At 45.8% G+C, this 19,603-nt stretch overlaps 1 protein-coding gene across 1 annotated transcript in view; it reads left to right on the top strand.

Annotated features, from left to right (window-relative positions):
* The first annotated feature begins 1,648 nt into the window (after nucleotides 1–1,648).
* Nucleotides 1,649–19,603, top strand: part of LOC147729658 (Na(+)/citrate cotransporter-like) — a 214,026-nt gene continuing 196,071 nt past the window's right edge. Inside the window, exon 1 of the mRNA XM_086954544.1 lies at nucleotides 1,649–1,934. Coding sequence (XP_086810670.1) covers nucleotides 1,833–1,934 — 102 coding nt within the window. The 5' untranslated portion in view covers nucleotides 1,649–1,832. The remainder of the gene's footprint in view (nucleotides 1,935–19,603) is intronic.

Genomic DNA, 19,603 nt, shown 5'->3' with positions numbered 1-19,603 from the left:
TTTGTTACATGCAGTTCATAGATTGTCATCCTTCTAATATAGCAGTGAGCTATGAAGGACATGTGACTCCTGCATCCTTACTGCCTTATGTAACATGTCTTGTACATAGATTTACACATTTATAGCATTTATTGTAAATGTATAATGTGTACATGTGATGTAAAGTGCTCCGATACCCTGCATTGGGATGAGTTGCGCTGTAAGAGAAATAAAATAAAACAAAATAGTGGTATTTAAATTGCTATTTGTGTAAATATTGGAACATTCCAACATACCTGACATTCTTACAGTGCATGCAAATGTCTTATATACCGGGATTAACAAGGTAAAAAGCAGGCCTCTCTTAAAGTATTTGTGCAGTGATAACAACCATCTGCGTGCCTTTGTTGTGCCCTGCCTTGCATTTGCATCTGTGAGAGGCTCCAGGGAGCTGTCAGTCAGGAGAGTGGAGCAAACTGAGCCCTGATGGAATCAGCTGGAATCTGATCAACTCCTTCCCCGCCTGCGCTTTGCTGCTGGAAAACCAAAGCAGACACCTGGCAGGTGCTGCTGAACGTGAGATTACATGGGACAAGTTCAGCATATTTCAGTCGGGCTTCCTTCCTGCAGGGTGGGCGGCGACCACCAGGGGAAAATAGTTGGTGTACGCCGCGTACCCCCGACTTGTGCCCTGAGTGGTTGATATTGTGCATCTCATTAGTAAAAATGCCCTCAATGGCAGGTAACCCATGGATGGTGCGGATTGTTCCACTGCCCCCAGCCTGCTGTGTGGGGAGGGAGGGGCGGGGGCACTAGTATAGGCCAATGGACGAAGGGGGCTGGCTGAAAATCCATCTGTGTGTATATGTATTTATTTTATGATGATATTTGGGAAAACATGAGGCGGGGAGATTCAAGGGCAGACATAAAATGGGCACTTGAAGCAACAGAGTACAGTAAATGGACACTACAGGAGCATATTAACAACTAGCCCAGTGACCTGTGAGGTAATAACAGGAGCAGCACCTATGCAACCTCGTGAGGGAATCGCTTTAATGTGCTACTTTTGAAGGTGATCACATAGGAGACCTACACAGTAACACGCACACCCTCTTTACACTTATGCAACATCGCCACCTACTGACTTCTCTGCGACTTGCATGTAAGGAGACGTGTTTTGCGTATAATCTCTGTCTCTTCGGATGTCACACGGGCGCCCACTTGCGCTTATGGTTGCTACATAGGTAACCAGGGAGCCTTGGACATGGGCAGTTAGAGTTTACGCAGGATGTGTTTGTATCGATTGTACAGAGAGCGACCTCTCGAATGACCTTGTTAGGCGCTTTATCTATTTGTGGCACTACGTGCAGGGTGATGTGATGCCAGCTTCTTCTCAGTACACGTTCCTCAGCCGGTCATTACCCTCGGTCACTGCACATGAACACAGGGCGCAGCCAGACATGCTCCCCCGCCCGTCCTTTGTCCGGGCTGGGCATTTCTGCTGCTCAGCACTGGCTGGCAGGCTGGTAACTGATCTGCGGTTCCCCCGGGGTGGGGCCCGCGCTGGGGCGCTCCTCCCCTGGCGTCTGTCCTGCCCCTAGGTTGGACTATTAACTTTCTAAAAGTTTTAAAAGTTGTGGGTGTTTTTAGATGAGGTGTGTGCGCTCCCCATCAGACCTCGCTGCGGGGACACTGGCTGAGCTCATCATGGTGCAGTCGGGCCGGGGGAGGGCAGGCCATATTTAAGGCTCGGGTACCGCCGAGATTCGGGCACTTGTCTACGCTGCCGGCCATCCAGCAGCCTTCCTGCCTCCCAGACTTCACTGATACCTGTTTTTGTGTCTCTTTAGAAGATGGCTTCGTATCTGAGACCTCTGCTCAGGTTCAAGAGCTTCGTCCTCCTCTTCGTCACGCCGCTGCTGCTGCTGCCTCTGCCACTTGTCATCCAGACCAAGGTAAGTGACCACATGTCACATGTCAGAATGGTGAAATAAACAAGTGGTACCTGCATGTTTCAAGGCCCTTTACTTTGTCTTCCATATTGTCATTTTTGGGGGATCTGAGGCATGATGCCTCAGTTCTCTTTGGCCTCATGTACTGTTTTTGTTTCAACAACTTGCTAGGATGTTTATTAATTGATTTTCCACCCCATCCGTGAAAAAGATGCTTTCTAATGTTACCAACACGCGATAATACCCACGTCCATGCGCGAGTTGGTCATCTAGCCGACTGTATTTTGAATACTGGGATTTGTAGACAGACATGTGTAACCCATTATAAAACCGGGACTGCAAGTCCCATAATTCACAGAGAATGACTGCGCGAGGTCTCATGCATGGAACTGGGAAATGTGAGAGCTGTGTGCTACCGAGGGTGACCACCTCTGTCCGTGCCACCATGGGCGCTGTTCCCAGTCCTTACCTTTTGTGTGACGCATACGCTTTCTGAGTGATGTAGTTCAGTTTCCAATGTACTAAATAAACTAACACGTCTGATAGCAGTGATTTGTAGAAAAAGAACAGCGCTGAAAGCGATGCCTGTGATGACAAGGAGGCAACTTCCAAGCTGTCCCAATGCCATGTCATGTGACACATTCAGCCAGCACTGGCTTTTTAGCTTACAGCCCTCCGCAAGATGGAGGTATTCAAGTCAATGGGGCAGAATGAGGTAGCGCCCCCCACAGCGGTGAAAACACTGGGGGACTGAGGGAGGTGCCTCTTTGTTCCTCGGGCATGCGACTGACTCCAACTGATGACTCTCTAGTTCTGTGGCTGGGAGCCGCGATGCAAAACACCCACCCTCACCTTAACCTGAGAAGATAACAGAGTTACCTCAGAAACTTTGCTGCTTCGCTGGTTTGCCTCAGTTGGTTTTCTGGTCACGGGGCTGGCTGGGGAGGGCACTGGCCTGTGGTGGTTGTAGACCTCTCAGCCCTCCCCTAGGTTGCCTGGGGTTTATTATTGGCGGGGGCTGTTCTTGGAGGCTCGACAGGCCACAGGTGCCCTTGCAGAGACAGTGCTTTAAGCAGTTCCTTGGTGTTGTGTGCATCTCAGTATGATTCATGTGTCATTCATTCCACCAAGAGCCTAGTGAAAAGATGAAGCCTGTATAAATGAATGTTGGCATCACGTGCCTGCCCCTGTGGGGGATGTAAATAGGGGAGTTGCTCTCCACCTGCTACCGTAATTACAGGCATGCCAGCTGCAGAATTTGGATCCTGAATATTGAACTGTTTTATCACAAATTAACCATGGAGGAATGTATCTTGGTTTTATATGTTGTCACTTACCGTGCAATTTATGTGATGCCTTCCTTTCATTTCCTATCGATTGTGTGCATGTAACTGCCCTTCCAGTTCTTAATCGGATCTTTTAATTTGATTAAATGGCTAGTCTTGGTTTGACCACCCAGCTGCATCTGACTCTCTCTCGTTGCTGGGTGGAATGATGAGAAGGGAGACTATGGGCTATAACCACGTTCGGTATTGGCGATGGATACGTTGAGTGCACTACTAATATCTCATGCATCACAGCGCACTAAGTTCCTGCCCGAGAGAGAGTAGGACAGCGCCATATCTGCTAAGCTATGGACCTGCTGCTCTCTTCCCAATCCCTGGCACACCCTCCTGTTGTCTAGCACCACCCGTACACTTTTGCACCTTAGGCGTCTACATGAGTCTAGTACGGGTTTTGTTCTCGAAGGGTAGTCGATCCCATACAAAATACTATGCTAAGGCTAACTTTAAAAGTTTTCCCACTTTTTATGCAGGCTGTACAGTAAGGCACACATGCAATTTGTGCAATGTCTACAGAAATAAACCTTTTTTCCTACAGTGCACCTGCCTCCAGCAGGTGTATTTTTTGTGCACAAATGTTAGTAAATAGGGCTATGCGTAAAGAAACGGTAAACAACCTTTACAACGCAACTTTTACAACGCAGTGCCTTTACGACGCAACTTTTAAAACGCAAACCATTACAACGCATTGCGCTGGGGGGTGCTCTAGGATAGGGAATAGGTTTAATTTACTACCCAACACCTTCCCTACTATCCACGGGGACTGGAGTTGGAATAGTAAATTAAACTATTCACTATCCAGCGCCCCAAAGCACTATGCGTTGTAAAGGCATGCGTGATAAAAGTATGCGTTGTAACGTCATACATCCAAAGAAACATCAGGGGTAGCATAGAAACACCCATACGCCACTCAAGGGATGTCCTCTTGACCCAAGGCAGCACAAAGTAGCGGCTAACAGTATTGTGTGTTATGTTTAGGTAACTTTCCAGCTTATCTTTGGTGACGTTGAACTGGTGCAAAGTGTTGATAAATCTGGCCACAAGTTTATAATAATTTAAACTTACTGTGCAATGCACATGCACGATGCGATGGGCTGTTGATTGGCTGAAAGTGTCACATATGTTATGGGGCCACTTGGCAGTTATGCATTACAACTAAGATGCTTTGGCCTGAAAGACGAAAGGCATTTTTTGGGTTAATTCCATTGACTCATTTTAAAGGCTTACCGTACCACACCCCTCCCTCCAGGAGGTTACTATTTGGTCTTTTCTTATACATTATGCAGTATTGTGCATAACTGCTAAGTGGCTTAGTTTCAAGCATGGTATCGCTGGCCTGCTGTTGCATTTTATTGAACAAAGGTTCGCATTCTGAGACCTGTGTTTGTGCATCTTCCTACTACTACTTATTTACAACAAAATGATTAATCAGCGACACGTTAGCTATCCGCCCTCTGCTTTTTTGGTTGAAATGCTGGTTAAGTGAAGATCTTACCCTAAATCACCAGCTACTTAAAGAGGCCCTGACTCTAGATAACATGCTTAAAATTCCCTGGCTAAAATATTTAAAATCCTGCTTTAACAACCTTGGACGACTGAATCTCTTTTTAAACCCTGAAACGATTACCATCGAGGATGTGGCCTACGTTAATAAAACCTTTTCCATATGGCAAAAATTTAACAGAGAAGGGGCAGAACTGGTTAAACCTAGTGTTCGTAACTTCATGTTACTTTAAACCGCCCCCTCGCTTGAACCTTATCTAACATGGCCTATTTCATCTCATGACCGGTTTCTGTTAACCAGATTCAGGTTTAACCTTTACCACCTTCTACTTGCTGCCCCAAAGGTAAGTCATAAAGGGCAGGTCTTGCCGCCCTGTGACTGCGATGTTTCATCTCCACAGGACCTAATGCACTTTATGTTCTTTTGCCATTATTATGATGTTCCCCGCAGACTCTTTTTAAAACCTCTTTTAAAAAAAATGAATTTCACCCAGGTTCGTCCGGCTCTTTGCTTCCGGCAAATGTGGAGCCCGGAAAGCACTTTATTTGTGGTTGTTTTTTTAAAAAATGCATTGAGACTGAGAAAAAGCCTCCCAAACTAACGGAACCTTGTACCGTAATCATGGTATCAACTAAATTTTAGACTTATGTTAGCACTTCTGGAATGCAAGCTTTTTAACTTGTTTTGTATTAATATACGAAGGAACTGTTTTATTACTTGCACAGGTTTAACGTACATATTTTTAATCATATAATTGTCCTTTTTATTGTTGAAATATTGCTTTTATGGTTTGCTATTTGTAAAACCGAATAAAATATTTTCACTATGACTACAACAAAATGACGCAGTGTGGCGCCGCAAGCCATTTTGCTGAGCTGCACTGCGTCATTTTAAATGCACAAGGATGTGTCATATTTACAACAAGGACGCATCCCTGTGCTTTCCGCTGCGCTAGCACACAATTGGCTGCTGTGTGCCAACGCAGGCACCCTGGCACCAAAGTGCCAGAGTGCCTGCGTTGCGGGAATGAATGTTCGGGTACAGGAAGGGTCACCTTCCTGCACAAAAAAAATGATTGATGGTGTTTTCCTCTTTCTATGTGTGCTGCAGAATACAAGATGCATAGAAAGAGGAAAAAACGAGAAGAAATAAAAGTATTTCTCCGCGTTGACCTTCCCTACGCCTCCCCTGAGGAGGCGTAGGATTCTGAGGCATTCCCAGGTTTGAGAAATATTGTAAAGTTGAGAATGCGTCATAATCCATGGGTGATGCGTGGGAACACCCACAGCAACACCCCTGGCATGCCCCTTTCACGCAAAGTGATGCGTGAAAAGGGGCTGTATTCACAAGACCATGAAAAGCGACGTAGGGTGGCTTTGCATGGCCTCGCAAATATGGGCCAGTACACTGCGCTGCCGGTGCATCAAAAAAGGTGACACCCTGGCAGTGCAATGGGCTTGTAAATTAGCGCCATGGAGTTTAAAGTCCCAGCTTGCAGACTGCTGCTCATTAAAAGCCAGAGCTGGTTGAAGGTGTCACACACAACTCGAGGCTGCATGGCAGCTGTGCACACTTCTGTAATACATCCCTAAGCCACCTCGAGTATGCCCCTGTCCTTCAAGATATGTGGCCTTCAAGAAATAGAGAGCTTCACCTCCATGAGGAGGACATGATCCTCCTGCTGAGTCCACTTCGGTGGTGTGAGCAGTGATAGCAGAGCCTCCCTTTCACTGCTGGCGACACTACTCCCTGGGGAGCACTCCACATTGTCAACCACAACATCGACAAAACGTATACAGCCACTTGCCCATTACCTCTGCTGCTATGGATCTGACATAACTCTAGCACCCACACTGCTAAGGCAGGTGTCAAAACAGGAAGTCGACCTAGTCAAAGCCATGGCACATCGAAGGAATGCAGGCATCGAAGTGAGATCATGTTTATGTGATTGTTGTCTAAGCGGTGACATTTAACTAGTGCAAAAACATAAGTGCCAGGGCTCTCGTTAGGAGGTACCTGCAGCCCGCACCACACATTGCCCCTGCATTGCTGCCAATGATAATAACAGCACAACTACTATCACACTCCTACAGGTGTGACAATGCAGACTATTTTATGCCCCCAACCGCATATGAATGCCTTGGGCGGCAGGTGGAGTAATTTTTAATGTATACTAGCTTACCCGTCGCGCGTTGCTGCGATCTCAGAAGAAAGAAAATGTAAGGAAACTTGTTATGATAACATTCAATTTACATTGTGTCATTTTTATTGAAATGTATTCATTTTATTATGGAAAACATTTAAAGTGTTGTTTTAATTCTGTTTATTTACTCACGTGCTTGTGGATACATGGTATTTTTAGTTTTTCCGTCTGGTGCGTACACAAATAAATCAGGAGGTTTTCCAACGCGTGAGCTGGCCAAATATAGTTGTCCATGTGAGAAGCACGGATTCTTCAAATCTAGTTCACACACTTGCAGCGATTGTCCTTGTGCTTTGTTGATGGTCATTGCAAAAGTAAGTCACACCGGAAACTGTAAACGTTCAGTATCGGAAAGATTATGAGGGCCCTGGGGGGCCGGGGGGTTGATATTGAACACATTTTTTTTTTGCCAGAAACCTTCGTGGGAGTGTACTCAGCAACTTAAAAAAAAAAAAATAATTAAAAAAGAATTATTATATTTTTTTTTTTTTGCCAGAAACCTTTGCGGGAGTGTACTCAACAACTTTCCAAAGTTTCATGCCGATCAGATGAATGGTGTATTAATGCATAACGGACAAACAGACAGACATTCGTTTTTATATATATAGATTGAGCTAATAATTACCTGTTGTTCTGGTCATCTCTAAATTACCCAGACAGCGCCACCTTGTGGCAGACTATCACACGTGCTGGTGTTGGCAATTTAGTGCCTGTGCCGAACACCGGAAACCACAGGCTCAAATTAAGCAATGCATAGAGCACTCTCTGAGCATCCTAACATTCCTATTTCTCCGTACTGATAGTCCTGCTGTGCTGGTTAGCCACTTTTTAGGGAACCCTTAGGATTCAGCCTCTATACCCAACTCCTGTTTGGTGCCCTTTAACCCCTCACCTTCCCCTCCGTAGTGCACAGTCCCTTCATGCTTTTGTACATTAAATGCACGACTTTGCCACTGACCACAAGAGACTCCGGCCCAGCCCCAGACCCCTCTTCCTTCATTGTCCTTTACAACGAGGCCTACATGAATTCACTCTCTTTGGGATGTCAGATCATCAGCTCTATATCCTTTCCACTTGTATTGATGCAATCGTGCAATCCCTAGCAGTGCTAACAGAGTGCCTAGAAGCAATATGTGCAGTGTGTGCTACTAAAACCAAATAAATATAAAATAATCATGTTTGGACATTTAGCTTGGCTAGTGCTGGAAATGTAAAGCATTCACTTGGGAACTGACTTAATTGAGTCCCAAGGGATGATAGGAGAAAGGGGGCGTAGTCATAAGGGGCAGAGTAATGAGGAACGAGCATATGCATTCTGTCAGTCATAGGCTTTATACCGGAAGGGGACTCTTCTAGTGCTGAAACTATACTTTAATACTTTTAACACTATGGTATTTATGCTGTACAGTGCAGCACACATGCAAAGTTGGAGATTGTTTGAGAAAAGAATACTTTTCTCGAATATTACACCTGCCTTACTAGCATAAAGGCAAAGTCATGTGCTGCAGTCTGACATATCCATTCCGCTTTTAGAAATAAACCACAATTTGAAAGCCCAAAACGTCCAGTAAAATATGTATTTTTCTGGGGGGGTTTTTGGTTGTTAATTAAATAAAATATTTCAAACTGTATGCATTTGTTTGATGTACTTGTGCCTTTATTTTTTATGAGTTGTTTTGTGGTGTAAGTTATAGAAATTGCTTAGTCTGAGTACACTGGGTTCCAGTAGTGATTCACTGAGGGGTCCACAGAAATGAACATTTTAAGAACCAGAGTTTAAGTACAGAGTTAGAAATAGTAAAAAATCTACCTCTACATCATAGTATTTTCTCTTAAATAAGTAAGTTGAAAGCCTTCCTTTGACTCTGTGTTCGACCCGGGATCCCTGGTTGGCTGAGGTAGGTACCTTAGGCCAAGTAGGGACCCGCGTTCCAACATCAGGGAAAGGAAGTTCACCTTCTGAGATAGCTCCACTCACCCCCTCTGTAGCTTGGCAAGAGCAGCCAGGCTTATCTTCAAGGCAAATGTGTAAAGTATTTGCAACCACGCTCACAATAACCCAATGACGACACCACAAATAGACTCCACATGAGTTTTATGAAAACAAGTATAAAGTTTATAGAAAAAGATATACGATAAGACCACACAATATAAATCCAACATATGAGGTTGTGTACTATTTCTCCTGGCCGGTTGTTAGGCCAGCCAGCCCTTGTAAGTTCTGGCAGTATTAATGAGCACTTCTAAACATTCTCCTGCACTCCTAATATCCTGTCATATAGTTCGCATTGCTAGAATCAGGCACTATTGCAATGTAAAAATACTGTAAGACGTAATGCAGCAATCAGACACTCTGCAATGAAAAGAATGCAATGCGTAATGGAACAATCGGGCACTTTGCAAGTTAAAATAATGCAATGTTTAATACAATCACCAGGTATGTTGTTATGCAGAAATAAGGCAATGCGTAATACACTAATCATGTAATTCGTTATGCAGAAACAATGCAACGCGTCATACAACAATCAGGTAGTTCATTATGCAGATCAAATGCCAATGGTCATACACTAATCAGGTAGTTCGTTATGCAGGAATAATGCAATGCGTAATATTCTAATCAGGTACTCTGTTCTGCAGAATTGGAATAATGCGTAATACACTCAGGCCCGTTCACCGGGCCTTAGGCAGTCTCTCTTCCTCTCCTTCTGACTTATAGTCAGCCTCTCAAAAGTTGCACCCAACGCGGGTATGATGGAATCAAAAGTTGAGCTCTGCACTCAGGCCCCCTGTACTGCCACTCCCTCGGGAATACGGGCAGCAATACGAGCCGAAGCAGAGGCTCGCGCTGCCAACATGAGAGTGAGGCCCAGGGCGTCTCCTTCCGAGCCTGCGCCCCACCCAGGAGTTGGCACACGTTACCTGCGGGCGCGAACCCACTCTCCTCTCCGGCCCAATGGCTGGGCCTCCAATGCATCTTTGAGAATTGGCAATGGCAGTTCGGGCCGGCAACTCAGCTCTTCCAGGACTGCTAGGCCGGGCCACTTCAGCTACGAAGATCTCAGGCTGCCACAAAGCACACGCACACAGCGTCGCTGAGTCTTCCGTAAGCTTCGGGTGCATGATGAGTGGGCACTTCACACACAGGTCTCAGGCTGCACAAAGATCACACGCACAGCGTCGCTGAGACTCACTATAACTCCAGTGCACACAATAAAAAGGCAAAGTCTTACGAAGGTCTCCAGGTGCACAACGCACCCGCACACAGCAGCGATGAAACTCACTTGGATTCCGGTGCACACAATAACAAGGCTAATCCTCACTAAGATCTCACGGTGCACACGCACACAATGTCGATGAGACTCACTTGGACTCCAGTGCCCACGATCACTGGACAATCCTCACAAAGGGGTTCATGCTGCACAAAGCATACACACACCGCATCGGTGCTCGTTGCCTGGACTTCAGGTGCCCACGATCACAGGGCAAGCCATACGAGAGTCTCAGCTGCAACAGGCATGCATTCATAGCGTCGCTGAGACTCTCATGGAAACTTTTATGTTCCTGTGTTTCCTAACAGGGAGCCAGCTCACCTCGGGCCCTTGGGGATACGTTACTTCAGGACACAGCACACACCAAAGTCTTTCAAGCAGGGGTACACAGCACACAGCAAAGTCCTTTTAGCCTTTCCTTGGTTAAAACAGCAAACTGCAGACCAGCCCCAGAACACACAGCAAGGGTCAGTACTATCATTCAGTCTCTTCAGTTGTTTCTTCCTTAGCAAAGGTCCTCTTGACCACGAAGTAGCTCTAATCTTGTTCACACTTGATCAAGCTATTCTCCCATGTTCAGGGGCTTCAGCTCTCATAGTTATACCCCTCAATTGCTTTGAAGTCTTTGAGTTTCAAGGGGCAGTGACCCCTGTTCAAACCAGTTCTGGGCGCCTCCCTGCCATTGACACCTTCTTACTTTGATTAGTGGGGTCCGGATTCTCAATCACTCAGCAGGAGATGGAACCATTGTCTTATTACAGCAGCCCAGGTCTCTTCACCTCTAGATGCTTCTCCTCCCCCTACACTCCAGAAGCAGGTCAGCCTGTTGCTGTCTCACCTCCTCCCTTGGGTCAAGACATTCCCCAGATCCTATTGCTTTCAAATCCAGACAGTCAATCCACAGCCAGGCAGAGACACACAGAAATGGAAGAGCACAACAAATCAGCCACTTCTAAAAGAGTGGCTTCTGAACACACAATGCAAAAACCACCTTCATAAAAAGATGTGTTATTACATTGTGAGTTCAGGAATACTAAACTTCACCTTTCCATCTTAAGCCTCTGGGAAGATAGGCTGGAAAACATATTACACAGCCTCCCCATTCTGCCCTATGGGCAAGACGGCCTTTCAACCGTGAACAACGAAATGGAGATTATTTCACTGTCAGAACATGGCACACACCTTAGTACATGTCCTACCTTTCACATGCAATACACCCTGTCCAGGGGGTACCCTAGACCTACCATAGGGGTGTCTAATGTGCATTGAAAGGGAAGGGTAAGGTCTGGCAAGTGAGTGCACTTGACAGAACAACATGGCAGTTTAACAAACTGCACACAGGCACTGCAATGGCAGGCCTGAGTTCCCTTTTTAAGACTACTGGTGGGTGGCACAAATAGTGCTTCAGTCCCACTAGTAGCAGTTGCATTACCAGGCCTGGCACACGCAGTGCACTTTACTAGGGCCTTTACTTAGTAAGGCAAACATACCAATCATGGACAACCAATTACCATTACACTTTATACAGGGAGCACTTGCACTTTGACACTGATCAGCAGTGGTAAAGTGTCCAAAGCATCTAAGTCAGTCAAAAATAGCGGAGGTAGAGGCAAAAAGTAAGGGGTAAGAATGCCAAGAAGTGCCAGGTCTAACACTCCTGTTTTCTCTTGTGCAGTGACAAACTAAGTGACTTTGTTTCCTCAATGGCATTTGCATCAAGGTGCTAAGCTCCATCTAGATACCAGCCAGAATTAGATTACACCAAAGGAAGCCTGATGGCCCTTTAAGTTAGGCATTTACGTTGGGCCAACTGAACTGAAAATAAGTGCTCTTCCTAACCACATGGAAGTGGAGTATGTACAGGTGTTTGCCATCTGCACCAGACAAAGTCAGCACCTTTCACTGGGGCAGGCTGGATACAGAATTCTGGATTCAGCTCAGTAATATCTGCTGGATCCTGTTGAATATCCCTCTTTTCCAGCACCAGTCTTGTGCAATGAGGAGTGCTTAATTTGTAAAAAAAATTAAGTGCCAGGTCCCTTCTCAGAAGGCCACTGCAGTCTGCACGGCACATTGCCCCTGCCAGCACTGCCAATGGCAGCGCCAACATAACACCTAACCGTTGCATTCCTACAAGTGTGACACTTCAGACTATTTCAGGCCACGTAAAGCTATAATAATGGTGTTAAAGGCTAGTAGTATTAATTTTCAATGTGATTTGACTTGATAAACACAGTTGTTGTGCTCATCGCACATAGCGCCACTATGTGCTGAACTGTTACTAGAGCTGATGCTAACAAATTATGTGCCTGTGCCGAGCACTGGAAACCACCGGCTCAAATTAGGCACTGGCAATGAGGGAACACTGGTGATCCATACATGACTAGCAATAGGCACTAGTGGCTACTGATATTCCACAAACGATAGTTATGTAATGGAGCACATTTGCATTCCCCATCCTGTGCAGATTAATGCCACATGGACAATGCCATCTGTGGCTTGCAGAGTTTGGCCACTATGCATGAAATGCCACACCTAACTAAAACTACTTTCCTGAAGTTAAGGACACTCAATGAAAGGGTTTTCAACACGGAAAAGCCAAAGCTGCACAAAGGGGGGGGGGGAACCAAACCAACAAATATGAAAATTAAAGTACAAATCAGGAAAGTCTATGCACTTGCAATTTCACCATTGCAAATCCTTGCACGCCACGAGGTAAAGAGGGCGGCATAGATGCTTCTTTCACTTCTTTTTGATTTATAAGCAAGTGTATCAATGGCTTTCGACATTTCTGTTGGTCACAGGGCTTTGAAAGGTGACTGGCTCACCTTCTCTGCATCCACTGACCCATGAGCAGCTGTCAGTGAGGGAAAGAGTTGCAAATGACAATGGAGGAGCAGACAGCTGCAAGCTTCTCAGATGATCCTTTGGCAAAGTACCTCCTTTCTTTGGCATTGAAACCCCTGTATCTTTTGGGAAGCCATGATGGTATCTTTGTATGAGCAAATGCACAACTGTAGGTCTGCAATCCCCTGCAGGCCTCCATCTCTGCATTCGTATCTGGAGGCAAGGAGACCCTGCCGCAGGAGTACTGAGAAGGCAGGATTTACACAAATCTTGCGTCTGGACTCTTTGTGGATTGACGCATCCAGCACAGTACAAAGCATTTGCCAGTTCACATTGTAATTGCTATGCAAGCCAGCATCTGCTCTGTATCCAGGCAACAGTACCCCTAATACACAGTTAACAGTGAATTTCTGTGTTTTTTATATATATATATTTGTCACTATTTTAAAATTGAGCTACGTTCCACAGTGGACTGAATAAATAGATGCGGAAAGGGGATGCTGTACTTATGCACATGTCTCCCTCTTTAACTATGCTCCTTTACCTCATTTACTATGCTTATGCTCCAGCTCATTACCTTCACCCTGCTCCTTAGGAAAGGCTTTAACAGCTCCTATTCCAATAAAAAAGGTGCTCAGGATTGCCTCACTTTTGTCTTGAATACAAAATGTTAGTGCTGTAGTTGTTCGTTTGAATGACGTGTTGACCCTACAGTTGATTACTAGGGAGTTAACTTGACAGACTGCTCCCGGTGCTGGAGCCACGTTCCACTCTGCATGTCAGAAGGTTTCATTGAAATGATTGAAAAAGACATGTAAGAACTCACAATGCACTTCAATGGTGACTATGACCCTGAGTCCTGTAATGGCCGTCACAACATGCTGTGTATATTGTGGTCAGCTAGTCAAAGGGGCAGATGGGCTTGGGACCCCTTCACATGCCCCAGGAAGTCAGGTTGTTCTCTCCCTGCCCACTCACATTTTTGTTTAAATCATTTTCATGACACATGGAACATGTCCCTAAGGCTAATAATGACTTCCGCAACAGATTGTTAGCCAATCAGGATTGACTAGTCCTATTTAAATTGGCAATAACAGCAGATCTGGACACCAATGGTCCATACACACCAAACTTTTTAAATCCTTCATGCCCAATCCGTGCCTCTCCTTAAACATTAAGGTGCAAATTTACAAGTAAAGTGGCGGAGAGCGAAGTTAAGCCAAGAAGGATAACTATGCGCTCCTTCACTTTAGAAATGCAGGGCTGCACCGTATTTGCAACAATACGGCGCCGCCCTGCATTTCTCAATGCACTGGCACTAAATTTAGCTGCTTAACACCAACGCAGGCACCCTTGCACCATAGTGCAAGGGTGCCTGCGTTGTGGGAATGATTGTTTATGTGCGGGAAGGTGTCTCTTCCTGCACATAAACAATCTTAAATGGCGATTTGTAACGTCTATGTGTGCTGCACAACTCATAATTTTTAAAATTATTGTTTATGTGCAGGAATGAATACCTTTCTGCACATAAATAATCATACATGGCATTTTGCTGTTTCTATGTGTGCTGCACAATTCAGTAGACCTAGAAACAACTAAAATGAAGAAAAATAAAGCATTTCTCCTCATTTCGCCATGTTAAGACCAGGTTTTCCCTGGTCTCAATGTTGGCACTGCTCCATATTTATGACACCCTTGTAAATATGAGGCAGCATCAAAATCATTGGGCTTTGTGGCAGAACGGCCATTGTGACACCCATTGCCCACCCCTTTCACACTAAGTAAAGCGTGAAAGATTGCCTTATTGACAAGGCAGAGTTCAGCCGCGTTAAGTGACTTAACGCCGCCTTGTAAATAAGGTGAGGCCCATATCACCACAGGAATGTCAAAAAAGTAGCGTTCCTGTGGCCATAGGGGCTTGTAAATATGCCCCTAATTTTTCAAAAACAGATGTACACCAAATCACAAAAGCACGATTTTCGGGATAAGTTCTAAACTTCTGACAAAGTGTAATTCGGTTCAGCCATTTTTCTGTATCGGAGAGCAAAGTTTCCAGTGGGAATTAACATAGGAAAAAAGACTTTTTTGGACCCCCTCTCTTTCATTTGCCCATGCTTGGCAAACCAGCACAAAATATTTCATGAAAGGAGATGAGGGAGATGAAGTTTTGTTTTTAAGTTTTTGGCATATTTGCATATTTGTCAAAGTTAATAGCAAAACAAAATACCTTTTACTATGAATCCTCAAACCTAAATATAACCACCACTGTGTCACTATATGCATTATATATATATATATATATATATATATATATATATATATATATATATATATATATATATATATATATATATATATATATATATATATATATATATATAGATATAGATATAGATATATATATACACACATACACTTTTTTATACAATGAGAACCTTTATACAAAAACCATTCCCAAACATAAGCTTAGTCAAAGCCAAAATGTCATCATCCAGTGCCAGACGTGTTGGCTATGCCAGTGTTTGTTGTTGGTAAACAGAGAAGGACAGGACAATGTGCATACTCCCATAACCACACTATGAAAACTTTGTGCAGTTTACTGATTATCGTATTTCATTATTGTGCAATGTTCAAGTTACACTTCAAACCTAGGCTTAACTCCTCAGATAATGAATCACTATAAACAAGTTAGAACGTTTCTCCACTGGGCTGAACATTAGGTTTATACATATAACTCAGAATGTTTCTGAGTTAATATATAAAAGGTAGACAGCACAAAGCGGAAACATTAAGAAATGACAGCCTTTCTAGGTTTCTACGTTGCTCTGCTTTAAGAATATACTTTCATTAGTAGTTTTCTTATATTAAACATTGCCCAATCAGTTGGGATTCTAGTAATGCTAGAACATGTATTCGTTAGGAAAAAGGGAACTCTCTATCCTCTGGTTCTGTTGCATCCCAAACATAGCCCCCACAAGTTCCTAACTGCTGGAAAACTCTTGCTTTGAAGACATTCTTTTCAAACATCTCTTCGAGAGAATGTAGGTCAAGGTCCATAGATAAGTTTCATGTAAGGTCTCAGGTGCAGAACAATCTCCTTTCAGTGTTGCTTTGTGTAAAATTTGCAGTTTCTCATTCCCACATTTAGAAAATGTCATCAGTGATGTTGTTAGAACTGGGGGTCTCTAGTTGGCAGAGGTAGGTACCACTGTCCAAATAGGGACCCTTGCTTCTAGTCAGGACAAGGAGATAACCCTCTCAGATAACCCCTGCTCGCCCTCAAGGTAGCTTGGCCTGAGCAGTCTAGGCTAACCAGAGGCAATGCGTTAAGTATTTGTACCAACACTCACAGTAACACAGTGAAAACACCACAGACTGATTCCACAACAGTTTAGGAAAATAAAGATATTTATTCTAAACTACACAAGACCAAAGCGGCAAAAATCCAACATACACAGTTCAAGGATATGGTTTCAAAAGAGTTCTTCAGGTTGTAATCAAAGTTCTTTAAGTTGCGTTAAAATAATCCACAGATGCGTGAAAAGTTCACAGTTGCGTCACGTTTACTCACAGTACCTTTTAGGTGCAACAAAGTTCCACAAGCAGGAAGCTGGTGCGGTGGAAACAAGCGATGCATTACTCCTGAGACCCTGGGGAGGCGATGCGACAGCCCCGCTGCAGCAGCGGGCGTGTTGCGACGAATCCGGTCTGTATGGGGAGGAAGGCAGCTTGCGTAGATTCCGGTGCGTAGGTTCCGTAGGAAGTCGGTTCTCGCAAAGGCACGATGCGATGATCTCGTAGGGGCTGCGACGATCTCCGGGGCGACGATGCGCGATCCAGCGGTGATCCTCTCTCTCGCAGCTCCTCGATGCGATGGTTCTGCGACGGTGCTCGCAGCGACGTGATGCGGTCCGCAAGCAAGCGGTGCGGCGATCTCACCCAGCGACGACAGGCTCTGCGACGACACTCGCAGCGATGTTCGATTCTCCCGCACCGGTCTGGTGCGTCCCGCAAACGAAGGATGCGACGGCTCCGGCAGCGGCGTCAGGCGCTGCGCCGATCTCGACCTTCGTAGCGGCGGGAAACTTCTCGCACTGTCGGGGATGCGCTCCGCAAGCGAGCGATGCGACACTTTTCAGCTTCGAAAGTCTCTCAAGCTTAGTTTCAAGCTTCCCAGCTCAGGTTCAACTTCCAGAGGCCCCACAACTGGATCAAGCACTCTAGGAAGGACAGAACTCTCTCAGCAGAGTTCAGGGAAACTGGGGGTGAAGTCCTTTTGTTCCTAGGACTTCAAAAACAGGGAGCCAGCTCTTCTCAGGCCCTTGGAGATTCCTTCAAGACAGGGGACACAGCTCACAGCAAAGTCCTTCCCCTCTCCTTGGCAGCAAAGCAACAGCAGGTCAGTCCAGCAGAGCAACAGCAGGACAGTCTTCCTTCTTCAGAGTCAGCTTTCTCCTTGGCAGAGGTTCCTTCTTGATTTCCAGGATGATCTAATTTTCTGTTGTCAGGGGTCCTGTACTTATACCCCTAAAGTCTTTGTTCTCTCTGTGCATGTGGGCCCTGAGCCCGGTCTGAACCAGTTCTGGGTGGATCCTGAGTACTTTGTTTTGCTGGCTGCATCTTTCCTTTCAGAGTGAGGGGCAGGGTCCTCAGCCGCCCAGCAGGAGGTGGAGCCAGCATTGTGGCAGGCAGGCACAGCCCTATTCAGCCCAGGTGCTAACTCCTCCCACCACTCAGGTTGCAATTGCTTCATTCAGCCTAGTGCTGACTCATCCAGCCTCTGGGGGAATTCCCCAGCCCCTGTCACTCACAAACCAGACAGTCAATACACAAACAGGCCCAGGCACACAGAAGGGTCAGACAAGAGAACAGCAACTTTCTAAAAGTGCTGTTCTCAAACACAGGATTTAAAAACCACCTTTCCTAAAAGATGTATTATTAAATTCTGAGTTCAGGGATACTAGATACTTATGTCCTATCTTGTTCCTATGGGAAGAAATGCTGTTAACCACTGTAGCCAGCATCCCCCATGTTAACCTATGGAGCAAGATAGCCTTACAATAGTGAAAAACGAAAATGGCTGTAATTCACTACCAGAGCATGGTACCTGCACTAGTACATGCTCTACCTTTCACATACACTGCACCCTGCCCAGGGGGGTACCTTGGGCCTTCCATAGGGGTGACTGATGTGCACGAAAAGGGAAGGGTTAGGCCTGGTCAGTGGGGACACTGACCAGGAGGACATGGCAGTTCTAAACTGCCCATAGGCGCTGCAGTGGCAGGCCTGAGACACCATTTTAGAGCTACTCCTGTGGGTGGCACAATCAGTGCTGCAGGCCCACTAGTAGCATTTGTCATCACCAGCCCTGGCACACCCAGTGCACTTTACTAGGGACTTCATGATGATACAAATATGCCAAACATGTATATCCAATCAGAATAACAATTTACATAGGGAGCACTTACACTCTGGCACTGGTCAGCAGTGGCAGAGTGTCCAAAGCATCTAAACCAGCAAAAACGAAATCCAGCACAGCATCAAAAATACAGGAGGCAGAGGCAAAAAGATGGGGGTAATCACGCCAAAGATGCCAGGTGTAACACGTGTCCCCTCCAGCTGAAAGTGGGGAGAACTACCCACCCTCTTGGGAGTTCTCTTCACTAAGGCGGAAAAACCTGGACAGACCATCAGCGTTGGCGTGTTCTGTACCAGGGCGGTGTTCCACCGTAAAGTCCATTCCCTGTAGGGAGATGGACCACCTCAACAGTTTTGGATTTTCACCCCTCATGTGCATTAACCACCTGAGGGGCCTGTGGTCGGTCTGAACACGGAAGTGAGTCCCAAACAGGTAGGGCCTCAACTTTTTCAGAGCCCAGACCACAGCAAAAGCCTCCCTTTGAATCGCACTCCACTTCTGTTCCCTGGGGAGTAGCCTCCGACTAATGAAAGCTGCAGGCTGGTCTCCATTCTCCTCAGTGGCTTGTGAGAGTACTGCTCCCACACCATGCTCTGAAGCGTCCGTCTGAACTATGAACTCACTGGAAAAGTCAGGTGCCTTGAGCACCGGTGCTGTGCACATCGCAGTCTTCAGGGCCTCAAAAGCAGTTTGGCAGGCGTCAGTCCAGTCAACTCTTTTGGGCAACTTCTTGGAAGTGAGTTCTGTCAAGGGGGCGACAATGGTGCCATATCCCTTGACAAACCGTCTGTAATACCCGGTGAGTCCTAAAAAGGCTCCCACCTCTGTCTGGGTCTTGGGGGGCTCCCAAGCCAGAATGGTATCTATCTTTGCCTGTAGGGGCGCCACCTGGCCGCTCCCCACCTGGTGTCCCAAATACACCACAGATCCCTGCCCTATCTGGCACTTGCTGGCCTTGATAGTGAGGCCTGCCTTTTGCAGAGCCTTCAACACTTCGCAGAGGTGTTGCAAGTGTTCCTCCCACGTGGGGCTGAACACAGCAATGTCATCCAGGTATGCGGCGCTGAATTCCTCCAGCCCGGACAGT

The sequence above is a fragment of the Lissotriton vulgaris genome, chromosome 2_1 (genome assembly GCF_964263255.1).
Source record: "Lissotriton vulgaris chromosome 2_1, aLisVul1.2, whole genome shotgun sequence".
Lineage (NCBI taxonomy): Eukaryota > Metazoa > Chordata > Amphibia > Caudata > Salamandridae > Lissotriton > Lissotriton vulgaris.
Note: the sequence above shows the minus strand (reverse complement) of the source record. Positions and strands in the feature narration are given on the sequence as shown.